The sequence below is a fragment of the Pongo pygmaeus genome, chromosome 10 (genome assembly GCF_028885625.2).
Source record: "Pongo pygmaeus isolate AG05252 chromosome 10, NHGRI_mPonPyg2-v2.0_pri, whole genome shotgun sequence".
In the NCBI taxonomy this organism is placed as follows: Eukaryota; Metazoa; Chordata; class Mammalia; order Primates; family Hominidae; genus Pongo; species Pongo pygmaeus.
In genome coordinates, this window is record NC_072383.2 from 100634122 (window position 1) to 100651974 (window position 17853).

Here is a 17853-nt window from a genome sequence, read left to right on the forward strand (position 1 = left end):
AGCCAATGAGCCTGGAATGTTTTTCCATTTGTTTGTACCTTCTCTGATTTCTTTGAGCAGTGTTTTGTAGTTTTCATTGTAGAGATCTTTCACCTCCCTGGTTGACTGTATTTCCAGGTATTTTATTCTTTTTATGGCAATTGTGAATGAGGTTGCATTCCTGATTTGCCTCTAGACTTGACTACTGCCCAAAGCAATTTATATATTTAATGCTAGTCCTGTCAAACTTCCAGTAACATTCTTCGCAGAACTAGAAAAAGCTCTTTTAAAATTCATATGGAACCCAAAAAGACCCCAAATAGATAAGGCTATCGTAAGCAAAAAGAAGAAAGCAGATGGTATCATGCTACTTGACTTCAAACTGTATTAAAGGGCTACAGTAACCAAAACAGCATGGTATTGGTAGAAAAACAGACACGTAGACCAGTGGAACAGAATACAGAGCCCAGAAATAAGACCACACACCAACCATCATCTGATCTTCAACAAAGCTGATGAAAACAAGCAATGGGGAAAGGATTCCCTATTCAATAAATGGTGCTGGGATAACTGGCTAACCATGTGCAGAAGATTGAAACCGGACCCCTTCCTTACGCTATATACAAAAATCAACTCAAGATGAGGGACTTACATATAAAACCCAAAACTATAAAAACTCTGGAAGACAACCTAGGCAATACCATTCTGGACATAGGCATGGGCAACGATTTTATGATGAAGATGCCAAAAGCAATTGCAACAAAAGCAAAAATTGACAAATGGGATCTAATTAAACTAAAGAGCTTCTACACAGCAAACAAAACTATCAACAGAGTAAACAGACAACCTACAGCATGGGAGAAAATTTTTACAAACTATACATCTGACAAAGGTCTGATATCCAGTATCTGTAAAGAACTTAAACAGGTTTACAAGAAAAAATCCCATTAAGAAGTAGGCAAAGGGCTGGGCATGGTGGCTTACTCATGTAATCTGAGTACTTTGGGAGGCTGAGGCAGGTGGATCACCTGAGGTCAGGAGTTCGAGACCAGCCTGGGCAACATAGTGAAACCCCATCTCTACTAAAAATACAAAACATTAGCCGGGCATGGGGGCAGACGCCTGTAATCCCAGCTACTCAGGAGACTGAGGCAGGAGAATCACTTGAACCTGGGAGGCGGAGGTTGCAGTGAGCTGAGATCACGCCACTGCACTCCAGCCCAGGCAACAAGAGTGAAACTCCATCTCAGAAAAAAAAAACCTAAAAAAAAGAAGTGGGTAAAGGACATGAACAGACACTTTTCAAAAGAGGACATACATGTGGCCAACAAGCATATGAAAAAAAGCTCAACATCACTGATCGTTAAAAAAATGCAAGTCAAAACCACAATAAGATATCATCTCACACCAGCAGAATGGCTATAATTAAAAAAATCAAAAAGTAACAGTGGCTAACGCCTATAATCCCAGCACTTTGGGAGGCCAAGGTGGGTGGATCACTTGAGGGCAGGAGTTTGAGACCAACCTGGCCAACATGGTGAAACCCCATCTCTACTAAAATTACAAAAATTAGCCGGGCGTGGTGGCATGCACCTGTATTCCCAGCCACTTGGGAAGCTGAGGCATGAGAATCACTTGAACCCGAGAGGCAGAGATTGCAGTGAGCTGAGATTTCACCACTGCACTCCAGCCTGTGTGATGGAGCGAGACTGTCTCAAAGGAAAAACAAAAAACAGGTACTGGCAAAAACAAAAAACAGGTACTGGAACACTTATACACTGTTGGGGGAGTGTAAATTAGTTCAACCATTGTGTAAAGCAGTGTGGAGATTCCTTGAAGACCTAAAAACAGAACTACCATTTGACCCAGCAATCCCATTATTGCTGATAGAATATAAATCATTCTATCATAAAGATACATGCATGTGTAGGTTTACTGCAGAGCTATTGACAGAAGCAAAGATTTGGAATCAACCTAAATGGCCATTAATGACAGATTGGATAAAGAAAATGTGGTACATATACACCATGGAATACTATACAGCTGTAAAAAAGAATGAGATCATGTCCTTTGCAGGAAAAGGAACTAGAGACCATTATCCTTAGCAAACTAATGCAGGAACAGAAAACCAGATACCACATGTTCTCACTTATAAGTGGGAGCTAAATGATGAGAACAAATGGACACATAGAGGGAAATAAGAGGTACTGGGGCCTACTGAAGGGTGACGGGTGGCAGGAGGGAGAGGATCAGGAAGAATAACTAATGGGCACTTGGCTTAATACCTGGGTGACAAAATAATCTGTACAGCTTGGCGTGGTTGCTCACGCCTGTAATCCCAGCACTTTGGGAGGCTGAGGCAGGCAGATTGCCTGAGGTCGGGATTTTGAGACCAGCCTGGCCAACATGGTGAAACCCCATCTCTACTAAAAATACACAAATTAGCCAGGCCATGGTGGCATGTGCCTGTACTCCCAGCTACTTGGGAGGCTGAGGTGGGAGAATCACTTGAACCCAGGAGGTGGAGGTTGCAGTAAGCTGAAATCACGCCATTGCATTCCAGTCTGGGGGATAGCGACAGAGCGAGACGCTGTCTCAAAAAAAAAAAAAAAAAAAAAGAATCTGTACAACAAACCCTTATGACATGAATTTACCTATGTAACAAACCTGCACATATACCCCTGAACTTAAAAGTTCAAAAGAAAAAATCCATTTTGAGTTGATTTTTGTAGAAGGGATAAGCGTCTAATTTCATTTTTCTGCAGGTAGATACCCAGTTGTCCAACATTTATTGATTAGACTGTTCTTTCTCCATTAGGTGTTCTTTGTATCTTTTTTCAAAACCAATTGCCTATAAATTTGTGGATATATATCTTGGTTCTCAATTCTGTTCCACTGGTCTAGCCATATGTTTTTATGCTAGTACCATGGTATTTGGATTACCATAGTTTTGTAGTATAGTTTGAAGTTAGGTAGTGTGATGCCTCCAGCTTTGTTCATTTTGCTTAAGATTGTTTTTACTGTTTGGGGTCTGTTGTAGTTCCATATAAATTTTAAAATTGTTTTTTCTATTTCTGTCAAAAATGGCACTGGAATTTTGATAGGAATTGCATTGAATCTGTATATTGCTTTGGATAATATGGACATTTTAACAATATTAATTCTTCCAGTTCATCAATATGGGATAACTTTCCATATATTTGTGTCTTCTTTAATTTCTTTTATCCATGTTTTATAGTTTTCAGTGTGCAGATCTTTCATCTTCTTGGTTAAATTTATTTGTAAAAATTTTTTGTTTCTATAGCTATTGTAAATGGGATTGTTTTCTGGATTACTTTTTCAGATTGTTTTTAGTGCATTGAAATGATACTGATTTTTGTATTTTGATTTTTGTATCTTGCCACTTTACACAATTTGTTTATTCTTACAGTTTTTGGTGGTGTCTTTATGGTTTTCTATATATAAGAACATGTTATCTGTAAACAGGAACAGTTTCACTTATTTCTTTCCAATTTGGATGCCTTTTATTTCTTTTTCTTACCTAACCACTTTGACTACACCTTCTAGTACTATGTTGAATAGAAGTGGGAAGAGTAAGCATCCTTGTCTTGTTCCTGATCTTAGAGGGAAAGCTTTCAACTTTTTCACTATTGAGTATGATGTTAGCTGTGAGTTTGTCATATATGGTCTTTCTCATGTTGAAGTATTTTTTTATATCTAATGTGTTGACAATTATTATAATGAGAGGATATTTAATTTTGTCAGATGTTTTTTTCTGTATCTTTTGAGATGATCATAGTGTTTTGTCCTTCATTATGTTATGTACCATATTTTGTTTATAGATTTGTATATGCTGAACCATCCCTGGTATGAATCTGACTTTATCATCATGAGTGATCCTTTTAATGTGCTGTTTAATTTGGTTTCCTAGTATTTTGTTGAGGAATTTTGCATATGTGTTCATTATGGATATTGTCCTCTAATTTTTTTTTCTTGTAGTGTCCTAGTGTGGCTTTGGAATCCGGGTCATGCGTGTTTCATAAAATGAGTTTGGAAGTATTCCCTTTTCATTTTTTTGGAAGAGTTCTTAGTGCACACAGAACATTCTTCAAGATAGATCATATGTTAGCCCACAAAACAAGTCTTAACAAATTTAAGAAGATTGAAATCATACTGAGTATCTTTTCTGATTACAGTTATATGAAGCTAGAAATCTGTAACAGGAAGAATTTGGAAAATTAACAAACACGTGGAAATTAACCAATGGTTCGAAGAAGAAATTAAAAGGAAATTTAAAAAAACCTTAAAAAATATGGAAGTACAACATACCACAACTTATGAGATAGAGCAAAAGCAATTCCAAGAGGAAAGCTTATAGCAATAAACACCTACATTTAAAAAAAAAAGATCTTTAATAAACTTAAAGTTACACCAAAAAAAACTAGGAAAAGAACACACTAAGCCCAAACTTAGCAGAAGGAAGAGAATAATAAAGATGAGAGCAGAAATAAATGAAATAGAGGCTAAAAAAAAATAGCAAAGATCAATGAAGCTAAGAGTTGGCTTTTTGAAAAGATAAACAAAATCAAGAAAACTTAGGTAAACTAAGAAAAAAGAGAAGACTCAAAAAAAAAAAGAAATGAAAAAGAATACATTCTAACTAATACCACAGAAATAAAACAGGTCATAAAAGACTACTATGAACAATTTGTATGCCAACAAATTGGATAACCTAGAAGAAATGGATAAATTCCTTGACATGTACTAAATCATGAAGAAATAGGAAATCTGAATAGACCAATAAAAAGTAAGGACATTGAATCAGTAATAAAAAGTCTTTTATTAAAGAAAAGCCCGGGACCTGATGGCTTTACTGCTGAATTCTACCAAACATTTAAAGAACTAATACCAATCCTTCTCAAACTCTTCCAAAAGCATTCAGAAGGAGGAACACTTTCCAGCTCATTTTATGAGGTCAGTAGGTAGGTATTCTCCTCATAGACTTTCTGTTCATATCCTTTTCTTATTTTAGTATTGAGTTGTTTTTGTCTCTTGTTTTTGTTGTGAGACAGGCTCTCACTCTGTTGCCCAGGCTGGAGTGCAGTGGCACAATCATAGTTCACTGCAACGTCGACCTCCTCAGGCTTAGGTGATTCTTTTACCTCAGCCTCCCAAGTAGCTGGGAGGCTACAGGTACGTACTACCATGCCCAGCTAATTCTTTTATTTTTTATAGAGACAGGGTTTCTCCATGTTGCCCAGGCTGGTCTTGAACTCCTGGGCCCAAGGGATCCACCTACCTCGGCCTCCCAAAGTGCTGGGATTACAGGCATGAGCCACTATGTCTGACCTCTTTCTTATTTGGAATATTTCTATATGTATTTTAGATATTCTCTTTGTTATAAATTTTGTTGGTACTGTAAGGGAGGCAAAATTTTACCTCCACCCTTTTAGGGTTTTTTGGCTGGGCCTGAGAATTAAATTGACATAAGACAGATCAACAGGAGAAAATCATACAAATTTAATAGGAGTATTACATGGCACAGGAATATGCATAAGGAAATGAAGACCAAAAGACAAATTAGAGTTGAACACTTACATACTGAATCGGAGAAAGAGTAGTAAAATGAAAATGTGGGCCAGGCATAGTGGCTCACGCCTGTAATCCCAGCACTTTGGGAGGCCAAGGTGGGTGGATCACTAGGTCAGGAGATCGAGACCATTCTGCCTAACGTGGGGAAACTCCATCTCTACTAAAAATACAAGAAAATTAGCCAGGTGTGGTGGCAGGCGCCTGTAGTTCTGGCTACTTGGGAGGCTGAGGCAGGAGAATGGTGTGAACCCGGGAGGCGGAGCTTGCAGTGAGATCGCGCCACTGCACTCCAGCCTGGGAGACAGAGACTCCGTCTCCAAAAAAAATAAAAAATGACAAGGCAAAGGAACTTGGCTTAGGGTGTTTAATTGGGTGGAGTAGTGGCCAGGAAATAAAGATTAGTTTAATAAGGTTTGTATAGATTTTCCTGGACCTCAGCTTACACTCCTTGATGATAAGACCGTTACTTGTATAAAGAGGATATCTTTCACATGGGAATTTTGTCTTCTGTTTTGAAGAAACAGAAGGAAGTTCATAGTGATCATCTTGCACCTGCTGTTTTTCAAGTACTTTCAGCCTAGAGTTTCATTTTACCAGGTGGCATAATTTGGGGGTGGAGTGATCTTAATTATTTCAGTATCTTCTAGTTTTACCTACAAGTTTTAGCTTTTCTCCATTTTACCTACTTTCACTGGATGCATTTCCCTTACATTGTTCTTCCTGCATTTATGTGAGATACCATTCTACTGAGTCTTAAATCCAGTATGATCATCTTTACCTTGATGTCCCTGTACTGTTTCCACATCATTTTTTTTTGAGATGGAGTCTCTCCCACATCAATTTTTAAAATAGAGCACATTGTTTGCTTTTTCAACTGACCTTCCCATTTATATTCTTAGTCGTATTGGCATGTGCCATTGTTCACTCAGTAACTTAAGCTAGATACCCTATTTTTATTTTAATTTATTCTTCTTTAGTAGTGTGAGGAAATAGTACTAAGGTAAATGGTGGATTATGAGAATATTGAATAAATAGACTAGCTAAGGGTTAAACCTTGGTGACCATACACTGGAAAATAATGAGAGAGGAATTGAGGCAATTTTTCAGAATCAGTATTGTATAGTGATTCAAGGCTGTTATTCTGGAATCAGACTATATTCAAATCACTTCCTTTCGTTTATTTATGACTTACTTCTAAAGAAATAAATAGATTTTATCAACAAGCTAAGGGAAATATACCCTGAAAAACATTTAACCCTCATTGTAAAAATTTTCACATACTGAAATATTCAATCCAAGTCAGTTTTTCTTCAGGATTTGTTTATGTAGCAGTCACTCAGTGTCTCTTTCTACTTGCTAATTTTCTACTTGCTAATTCACTTAATTCAGTGTGAAAGTTCAGACTCTGGGTGGGAAAGAAGAGGTGAGTTGCAACTGAGCTTTTCACAGTTCTTGTACGTGTGTGCACATGTGTAGTGGTGTGGTAGGTTACAGTTCAGTTTTATTTCAACTTTCCACATACAGAGTTAGCTTAGGCATCCTCAACTGTGCTGAGACTTCGAAGCAATATGAAACAACCTACCTATATGTCTGCAGGTGCATTCGTGAGTAGCATATAGTAATTAAAAGTAGCTAGAGTTGGTTGTATATATCTATTACTTATATTTTTTATCCTGTGTTTGAGCTCTATTTAGATTTCTCTTTTGGTTTTTGTTTTGTTTTGTGTTTTTGTTTGTTTTTGAGACAGAGTCTCACTGTCGCCCAGGCTGGAGTGCAGTGATGCAATCTCTGCTCACTGCAAACTCTGCCTCCCGGGTTCATGTCATTCTCTTGCCTCAGCCTCCCGAATAGCTGGACTACAGGCACCCACCACCACGCCTGGCTAATTTTTTGTATTTTTAGTAGGGACGGGGTTTCACCATGTTAGCCAGGATGGTCTCGATCTCCTGACTTCGTGATCCACCTGCCTCGGCCTCCCAAAGTGCTAGAATTACAGGCGTGAGCCACCACATAAGTTTTTAATTCTCTGAAGTTTGAGAACATGAGTCTTAAAGTATAATTCTTACAACTGAATTTGACTACAGTAAAACTTTTGAATACCTAGTAGAGTTGTTAGTCTGTCTAATGGCATATTTGTTTTTTCTTAACTGTTAAAGTGGGAGAAAAGAAAAGATATATTAAAATACCCTTTAAGTTTTAGGTTTTTAGCATGTTTTTTGAGGGGGAAAATTTTTTAGCTTGAATTATATAATGCCTCTCTAGCAGTTATATACTGCTAAAGATTTTTTTTTTTTTTAATTTAAGTTCTAGGGTACATGTGCACAACGTGCAGGTTTGTTACATATGTATACATGTGCCACATTGGTGTGCTGCACTCGTTAACTCTTCATTTACATTAGGTACATCTCCTAATGCTATACCTCCTCGTTCCCCCCACCCCACGACAGGCCCCAGTTTGTGATGTTCCCCATCCTGTGTCCTAGTGTTCTCATTGTTCTGTTCCCATCTATGAGTCAGAACATGCAGCGTTTGGTTTTCTGTCCTTGTAATAGATTGCTCAGAATGATGATTTCCAGCGTCATCCATGTCCCTATAGAGGACATGAACTCATCCTTTTTTATGGCTGCATAGTATTCCATGGTGTATATGTGCCGCATTTTCTTAATCCAGTCTATCACTGATGGACATTTGGGTTGGTTCCAAGTCTTTGCTATTGTGAATAGTGCTGCAATAAACATATGTGTGCAAGTATCTTTATAGTAGCATGATTTATAATCCTCTGAGTATATACACAGTAATGGGATTGCTGGGTCAAATGGTATTTCTAGTTTTAGATCCTTGAGGAATTGCCACACTGTCTTCCACAATGGTTGAACTAGTTTACAGTCCCACAAGCAATGTAAAAGTGTTCCTATTTCTCCACATCCTCTCCAGCACCTGCTGTTTCCTGAGTTTTTAATGATCACCATTCTGACTGGTGTGAGATGGTATCTTGCTGTGGTTTTGATTTGCATTTCTCTGATGACCAGTGATGATGAGCGTTTTTTCATGTGTCTGTTGGCTGCATAAATGTCTTTTGAGAAGTATCTGTTCATGTCCTTCGCCCACTTTTTGATGGGGTTGTTTGATTTGTTCTTGTAAATTTTTTTTAAGTTCTTTGTAGATTCTGGATATTAGCCCTTTGTCAGATGGGTAGATTGCAAAAATTTTCTCCCATTCTGTAGGTTGCCTGTTTACTCTTATGGTAGTTTCTTTTGCTGTGCAGAAGCTCTTTAGTTTAATTAGATCCCATTTGTCAATTTTGGCTGGTGTTTTAGTCATGAAGTCCTTGCTCATGCCTATGTCCTGAATTATATTGCCTAGGTTTTCTTCTAGGGTTTTTATGGTTTTAGGTGTAACATTTAAGTCTCTAATCCATCTTGAATTAATTTTTGTATAAGGTGTAAGGAAGGGATCCAGTTTCAGCTTTCTACATATGGCTAGGCAGTTTTCCCAGCACCATTTATTAAATAGGGAATCTTTTCCCGATTTCTTGTTTTTGTCAGGTTTGTCAAATATCAGATGGTTGTAGATGTGTGATATTATTTCTGAGGGCTCTGTTTTGTTCCATTGGTCTATGTCTCTGTTTTGGTACCAGTACCATGCTGTTTCGGTTACTGTAGCCTTGTAGTATAGTTTGAAGTCAGGAAGCGTGATGCCTCCAGCTTTGTTGTTTTTGCTTAGGATTGTCTTGGCAATGCGGGCTCTTTTTTGGTTCCATATGAACTTTAAAGTAGTTTTTTCCAATTATGTGAAGAAAGTCATTGGGAGCTTCATGAGGATGGCATTAAATCTATAAATTACCTTGGGCAGTATGGCCATTTTCACAATATTGATTCTTCCTAGCCATGAGAATGGAATGTTCTTCCATTTGTCTGTGTCCTCTTTTATTTCGTTGAGCAGTGGTTTGTAGTTCTCCTTGAAGAGGTCCTTCACATCCCTTGTAAGTTGGATTCGTAGGTATTTTATTCTCTTTGAAGCAATTGTGAATGGGAGTTCTCTCATGATTTGGCTCTCTGTTTGTCTGTGATTGGTGTATAGGAATGCTTGTGATTTTTGCACATTGATTTTGTACCCTGAGACTTTGCTGAAGTTGCTTATCAGCTTAAGGAGATTTTGGGCTGAGACGATGGGGTTTTCTAAATATACAATCATGTCATCTGCAAACAGGGACAATTTGACTTCTTCTTTTCCTAATTGAATACCCTTTATTTCCTTCTCCTGCCTAATTGCCCTGGCCAGAACTTCCAACACTATGTTGAATAGGAGTAGTGAGAGAGGGCATCCCTTCTTGTGCCAGTTTTCAAAGGGAATGCTTCCAGTTTTTGCCCATTCAGTATGGTATTGACTGTGGCTTTGTCATAATTAGCTCTTATTATTTTGAGATACGTCCCATCAGTACCTAGTTTATTGAGAGTTTTTAGCATGAAGGGCTGTTGAATTTTGTCAGAGGCCTTTTCTGCATCAATTGAGATAATCATGTGGTTTTTGTCTTTGGTTCTGTTCATATGATAGACTACATTTATTGATTTGCATATGTTGAACCAGCCTTGCATCCCAGGGATGAAGCCCACTTGATCTTAGTGGATAACCTTTTAGATGGCTGCTGCATTCGGTTTGCCAGTATTTTATTGAGGATTTTTGTATGGATGTTCCTCAGGGATATTGGTCTAAAATTCTCTTTTTTTGTTGTGTCTCTGCCAGGCTTTGGTATCAGGATGATGCTGGCCTCATAAAATGAGTTAGGGATGATTCTCTCTTTTTCTATTAATTGGAATAGTTTCAGAAAGAATGGTACTGGCTCCTCTTTGTACCTCTGGTAGAATTTAGCTGTGAATCTATCTGGTCCTGGAATTTTTTTGGTTGGTAGGCTATTAATTATTGCCTCAATTTCAGAGCCGGTTATTGGTCTATTCAGGGATTCAACTTCTTCCTGGCTTAGTCTTGGGAGGGTATATGTGTCCAGGAATTTATCCATTTCTTCTAGATTTTCTAGTTTATTTGCATAGGGGTGTTTATAGAATTCTCTGATGATAGTTTGTATTTCTGTGGGATCAGTGGTGATATCCCTTTCATCATTTTTTATTGCATCTATTTGATTCTTCTCTCTTTTCTTCTTTATTAGTCTTGCTAGTGGTCCATCAATTTTGTTGATCTTTTCAATAAAACAGCTCTTGGGTTCATTGATTTTTTGAAGCATTTTTTGTGTCTCTATTTCCTTCAGTTCTGCTCTGATTTTAGTTATTTCTTGCTTTCTGCTAGCTTTTGAATGTGTTTGCTCTTGCTTTTCTAGTTGTTTTAATTGTGATGTTAGGGTGTCGATTTTAGATCTTTCCAGCTTTCTCTTGTGGGCATTTACTGAGGAGAGCTTTACTTCCAACTTAGTGGTCAATTTTAGAATAAGTGTGTTGTGGTGCTGAGAAGAATGTATATTCTGTTGATTTGGGGTGGAGAGTTCTGTAGATGTCTATTAGGTCCACTTGGTGCAGAGCTGAGTTCAATTCCTGGGTATCCTTGTTAACTTTCTGTCTTGTTGATCTATGTAATGTTGACAGTGGAGTGTTAAAGTCTGCCATTATTATTGTGTGGGAGTCTAAGTCTCTTGATAGGTCTCTAAGGACTTGCTTTATTAATCTGGGTGCTCCTGTATTGGGTGCATATATAGGATAGTTAGCTCTTGTTGAATTGATCCCTTTACCATTATGTAATGGCCTTCTTTGTCTGTTTTGATTTTTGTTGGTTTAAAGTCTGTTTTATCAGAGACTAGGATTGCAACCCCTGCTTTTTTTTTGTTTTCCATTTGCTTGGTAGATCTTCCTCCATCCCTTTGTTTTGAGCCTATATGTGTCTCTGCATGTGAGATGGGTCTCCTGATTACAGCACACTGATGGGTCTTGACTCTTTATCCAATTTGTCAGTCTGTGTCTTTTAATTGGAGCATTTAGCCCATTTACATTTGAGTTTAATATTGTTATGTGTGAATTTGATCTTGTCATTATGATGTTAGCTGGTCATTTTGCTCGTTAGTTGATGCAGTTTCTTCCTAGCATCGATGGTCTTTACAATTTGGCATGTTTTTGCAGTGGCTAATACCAGTTTTTCCTTTCCATGTTTAGTGCTTCCTTCAGGAGCTCTTGTAAGGCAGGTCTGGTGGTGACAAAATCTCTCAGCATTTGCTTGTCTGTAAAGGATTTTATTTCTCCTTCACTTATGAAGCTTAGTTTGGCTGGATATGAAATTCTGGGTTGAAAATTCTTTTCTTTAAGAATGTTGAATATTGGCCCCCACTCTCTTCTGGCTTGTAGCGTTTCTGCTGAGAGATCTGCTGTTAGTCTGATGGGCTTCCCTTTGTGGGTAACCCGATCTTTCTCTCTGGCTGCCCTTAACATTTTTTCCTTCATTTCAACTTTGGTGAATGTGACAGTTATGTGTCTTGGAGTTGCTCTTCTCGAGGAGTATCTTTGTGGAGTTCTCTGTATTTCCTGAATTTGAATGTTGGCCTGCCCTGATAGGTTGGGGAAGTTCTCCTGGATAATATCCTGCAGAGTGTTTTCCAATTTGGTTGCATTCTCCCCGTCACTTTCAGGTACACCAATCAGATGTAAATTTGGTCTTTTCATATAGTCCCATATTTCTTGGAGGCTTTGTTCATTTCTTCTTACTCTTTTTTCTCTAAACTTGTCTTCTCACTTCATTTCATTAATTTGATCTTCAGTCACTGATACCCTTTCTTCCACTTGACGAATCGGCCACTGAAGCTTGTGCATGCATCTCACAGTTCTCATGCCATGGTTTTCAGCTCCATCAGATCATTAAGGTCTTCTCTACTCTGTTTATTATAGTTAGCTATTTGTCTAATCTTTTTTCAAGTTTTTACCTTCTTTGCAACGGGTTTAAACATCCTCCTTTAGCTCAGAGAAGTTTGTTATTACGAATCGTCTGAAGCCTTCTCTCAACTCGTCAAAGTCATTCTCTGTCCGGCTTTGTTCCGTTGCTGGTGAGGAGCTGCATTCCTTTGGAGGAGAAGATGCGCTCTGCTTTTTAGAATATTTGGCTTTTCTGCTCTGGTTTCTCCCCATCTTTGTTGTTTTATCTATCTTTGGTCTTTGATGATGGTGACGTACAGATGGGGTTTGGTGTGGATGTCCTTTCTGTTTGTTAGTTTTCCTTCTAACAGTCAGGACCCTCAGCTGCAGGTCTGTTGGAGTTTGCTGGAGGTCCACTCCAGACCCTGTTTGCCTGGGTATCACCAGTGGAGGCTGCAGAACAGCAAATGTTGCTGCCTGATCCTTCCTCTGGAAGTTTCATCTCAGAGGGACACCCGGCTGTATGAGGTGTCAGTCGGTCCCTACTGGGAGGTGCCTCCCAGTTAGGCTACTCAGTGTTCAGGGACCCACTTGAGGAGGCAATCTGTCCATTCTCAGATCTCAAACTCCATGCTGGTCTTCCACTACTCTCTTCAAAGCTGTCAGACAGGGATATTTAAGTATGCAGAAGTTTCTGCTGCCTTTTGTTCAGCTATGCCCCACCCTCAGAGGTGGAGTGTACAGAGGCAGGCGGGCCTCATTGAGCTGTGGTGGGTTCCACCCAGTTTGAGCTTCCAGGCCACTTTGTTTACCTACTGAAGCCTCAGCAATGGCGGACGCCCCCCACCCCCAGCTGCCTTGCAGTTCGATCTCAGACTAATGTGCTAGCAGTGAGCGAGGCTCTGTGGGCGTGGGACCCTCTTAGCCAGGTGCGGGATATAATCTGCTGGTGTGCCATTTGCTAAGACCGTTGGAAAAGCGCAGTATTAGGGTAGGAGTGTCCTGATTTTCCAGGTACCGTCTGTCACGGCTTCCCTTGGCTAGGAACGGGAATTCCCCGACCCCTTGCGCTTCCCAGGTGAGGCGATGCCCCACCCTTCTTCAGCTCATGCTCCGTGTGCTGCACCCACTGTCTGACAAGTCCCAATGAGATGAACCCAGTACCCAGTTGGAAATGCAGAAATCACTCATCTTCTGTGTCGCTCATACTGGGAGCTGTAGACTGTAGCTGTTCCTATTCGACCATCTTGGAACCTCCTCCTAAAAATGTAACCTTTATAGATTCATTGAGGACTTTTGACTTCATTATATGGGGAATGTATATGACTTCATTAGGAGGCAACTAATATTTTGGCTTTCTTTCTTTGGAATTAGCTTCTTAGTTTGCATCTGACTGATAATCGTGTTAATAGAGGCTATTTTTTTTTTGCCTTAAATTGTCTTATTGAGAAACTTACAATATTCCATTGCATAAAACAGGTGAAGGTATTAATTTTATACCTTTATGGAAAGCAATTACAGTACCTGTGATTGACTGTCAGGTTTGAAAATGATGTAACTGTGATCTAACAAGAAGAAACAGGTTTTTAAAATTGTATTACATTTTATCACCACTCTTTCCCCTCAAAACAATGATTTTACTTTAAATAGAAGAGAAAGGAAATTGACATTTTTGATTACCTATCATTTGTCAGGTGTTATTTAATCTGTGTAATCTCATTTTATAACCAAGGAAACTGACTCAGGGGTTTCAGTATCTTACCCAGGGTCACATAGCCCATTAGTGCTCTTAAGTAGACCTATCTTTTCTTTAATGACAACAACATGTCTAGTCAATTAAAAATGTAAAGTTTATTTAAAATTTTGAGTTATTAGAAAAATATGATATAATGTACAAAGTACAAATGCTCTGGAAAATATATAACTCCTGATTTTCTCATTTATTCTTGTGCAATACAATCCTTCTTATGTCCATCAGAGAATTAAAGTGGTGAACATTTTGAACTTCATATATTAGCCAGCTGGCATGTTTTCCTAGCAAAATATTTTCTGATTTGACCACAGACTCTCTCAATCAGTTGTTACTTGTTTGAATAATAGAATATGCTGTCATGGTGGGCACCTGATCATGAAAACTGATATCTGGAGTGCATTTTTATTTGGATTTAAAATGTTTTTACAATCCCAGTATAAACACTGTTAATCTAGTCAAAACTTTTTCTCACAAGATTAAGAGCTTGCATAGTTTAACTAGTTATAGTCAAAAGGGTAAGAATAAGTTGTGCATTTACATTACACAAAATCTTAATTTATTTTAAACATGAAGGATGTCAGACTAAAAATAATGTTAGGAATTTTTGAGATAAAACAGTTTAGTTTTAAAACTAAATAACTGGATTTATTTAATTTAAGTACCATTTGGAAATTTTCTGATGTGTAACCTTTGTGGGGTTGCGGAGTAAGTGTACAGTTTTTGGTACAACGCTGGAAAATTACAAATATGTCTTACATTTGGAGAATAGATCCAATGTTTGAGAGTTACTGATTTTTTTTTTTGGTTATTCATTGAACTAGTTTCATGAAATAGAATTAATTTCCATTTTCGTGACACAACAGGCCCCTGCACTAAGGACAATGAGGATAATTTTTTTAGTTGTGTTTATATAGATGAGTAAAGAGCTGCTTATTTTAAGGCAGTTTGGACACTTAGTCTTAAATGTGGATAGTAAGTACTAACAGTGGCTAATTATTATAGGAAGTATAAAAATGTAGATTTAAAAGGGTCAAATATATAGAAAATAATATTTAGGAGTACTTGATTTCTTTCTGTTTTTGTTGTGTAAAGTTTATATTGTAGTTTAGTTCTAGTGAACTATAGTTGTACTTGAATACCCACCCATCTTCAGATGCAATGAGTTGACAGATCTTGGTGTTAGTGGAAACTACTAAAATATTAAAGGAACTTAACTATGGAAGACAGCAATGTATTACATTTCATAAATCATATATGGATACTTAAAAATATTTAGTACTCATGGTGTATTAGAAAGGAGTAGTTAGAATTTAATTTTTACTGAATTAGGGCTGGCAGCTTTTGGAAGGCATCATTATTAATTTCTAGAATATTAATGAGGGAGCAGAAGGGAATCAATAAAAAAAACCTTCAACTTGTTCACTGAGAGAATTTATTATGCAGATGTTAAAGAAGACTTTAAAGAAAGCTTTATAGTTAGATAAAATATTAGCATGCAAACATGCTGGTAACATTAGTGGGTCTCTAAGCAACTATATGTCACTGTAGCCAGGTTATAATCTGTTTTATTTCTCGTGGGAAAAATAGAAATTCTGTCAAAAAAGAGAAAGAAAAAGAATAATTTTGCCTGTTTACTAACATCTGACAACTTATAGAAAGAAACCTGTGTCTTTTTAGCCCTTGTTTGTTACAGTTTCATGTGTCCATGAGCTGAGAAGAATCAAAATTAATCTCTGGCTCAAGGTTTTACACTTGATCTTAGCCAAAAGGCCGAGAAGCAATGGCTCAAGGTTTTAGCACTGATGTTTTGCTTTCCTAGTAATAGTAATGAAACAAAATTTTAAAAAATTAATCTTTATGACCATATTTTAAGACTAAACCCTTGGAATGTTATGTTACATGGGAATTCACTATGGCATTGAGAATTTTAAATACGAGATTAAAAATAGATTAGCCGAAAGAACGAAAAGGAACTAAAAAGAATCAAATTTTTCCCCCATCAATAGTACTTAAGTATAGTTTACTGCTCACCCAATCCATCCATTTTAGGTGGAAGAAATTTGACGAATTTCAAGAAATGTAACAGCGGCTATGTATTTACCAGTTTTGTCATGTGCAAACTTGCCTTAGTTGTTCATATTTTATAAAATCGTGAAAACCTTCTTCTTTTATATCTGGTTTCCAAAATTGTCTCATAGTTCAACTTGGGTGTTCTCTTCAAACCCACAAAAATTGAATGTAGACTTTACCAAAATTTAATTTGTATTTCTTGTCTCAGTTATAAGTTATTGAATATTCTGGTACCCAACTTTATTATTATTTTTTTTTGGCATTATCTTTTTCAGCACAGTGGAGAATTTGCAGTCTCTCTCAGTGATGTTTTATTGACGTGGAAATACTTGCTCCATGAGAAATTGAACTTACCAGTTGAAAACATGGACGTGACTGACGATTATGAGGACATTAGGAAGATTTATGATGATTTCTTGAAGAATAGTAATACGTTAGATCTGATTGATGTTTATCAAAAATGTAGGGCTTTGACTTCTAATTGTGAAAATTATAACACAATATCTCCCGTAAGTATTTTTAAAACAATTCTATTTTAATCAAATTAAAATTTAGCTCTATTTATTTTGAATTATAGTATCACCAGTTATAGTAACTTGGTAATGTTTTTGCTTTGTGAATCATGTTAAAAATGGGAAAATTTAGCTACCTGAAAGCTACTTATTGCTTGAAAGAAATATTTTGGTGGTAAATTTTCTTGGACTTGTGTTATTGTTATCTAGTTGCTATACGAATAGCTTCTTATTAGACCAAAAATTTGTAACAAAGAAATTAGTCCCAAATGCCTGATTTCTTTTTGAATCATGTCAAAGACTGCTTTTGTATTTCACTTTCTTGATTTAATGTGCATCTGTTCATTTGGCATATGTTGGATAAATGATTGGTATGACTTTTTCTATGGATTAATAATGTTATTTTACTACATATAGGTATCATTTATTTTATGAAAATAGTATGCAATATACATGAGATAATAGACTATTCTTTTTTTTGCACAAGCATTTTTTTTAATGGAGTATAAATTTAAAAATTGGAGTAGTATCCCTTGCAGTTTGGTTTTGTCTACATTAGAATTTATAAATTGTTTTAGAATATATTTGGGTGTATCTAGTTATTTTTAAAGTGTTGGAAATATTTTTAGTTATTTGAACATTTACTGAGTGCCAATAAAGTAGTAGTTAAATAGTGGCAATAAATAACTGAAGCTGGAATTAGAAGAAAATGTTTACTATATTTTGTAAGATATTCAATTATTTTATAAATATTTCAATATAATACTTGAGAACAGTGTTTTAGCCGATTATAATAGAAACCTCCACTACAATAGTTATTTAGAGAAAAATAGAAGTATCACTCTTTTATGTAAGATGTCTAAAGATATGCAACCAGGACTGATATGATAGCTCCATGGTTATCAGAGACCTGGACTTTTTCTGTCATTCTGCTCACCCATTTTAGTCCTTGGTTCCTACCCTCAAGAGCATTTTATGGTCCAAGATGACTGTTGGAGCTCCAGCCATTTTATTCATTATATTGGTATTTCTTGTACCAAGAAGTAGTAAGGAAGAACAGCACTTTGCTTTTCTCTTAAGGGTGCGTAGCTTTTTCTTTCAT

At 37.0% G+C, this 17853-nt stretch overlaps 1 protein-coding gene across 9 annotated transcripts in view; it reads left to right on the top strand.

The window, feature by feature from the left end:
- Positions 1-17853, top strand: part of PARPBP (PARP1 binding protein) — an 84178-nt gene that overhangs the window by 9465 nt on the left and 56860 nt on the right. For 8 of the 9 annotated variants that reach the window (XR_008493094.2, XR_008493093.2, XM_054445682.2 and 5 more), the window contains exon 3: positions 16515-16748. Coding sequence is in view for 7 of the 9 variants with exons in the window: in XM_054445682.2 (XP_054301657.1) it covers positions 16515-16748 (234 nt within the window). In the remaining 2 variants the exon portion in view is untranslated. The remainder of the gene's footprint in view (positions 1-16514; positions 16749-17853) is intronic. The other variant, XM_063646641.1, reaches the window with a different exon arrangement.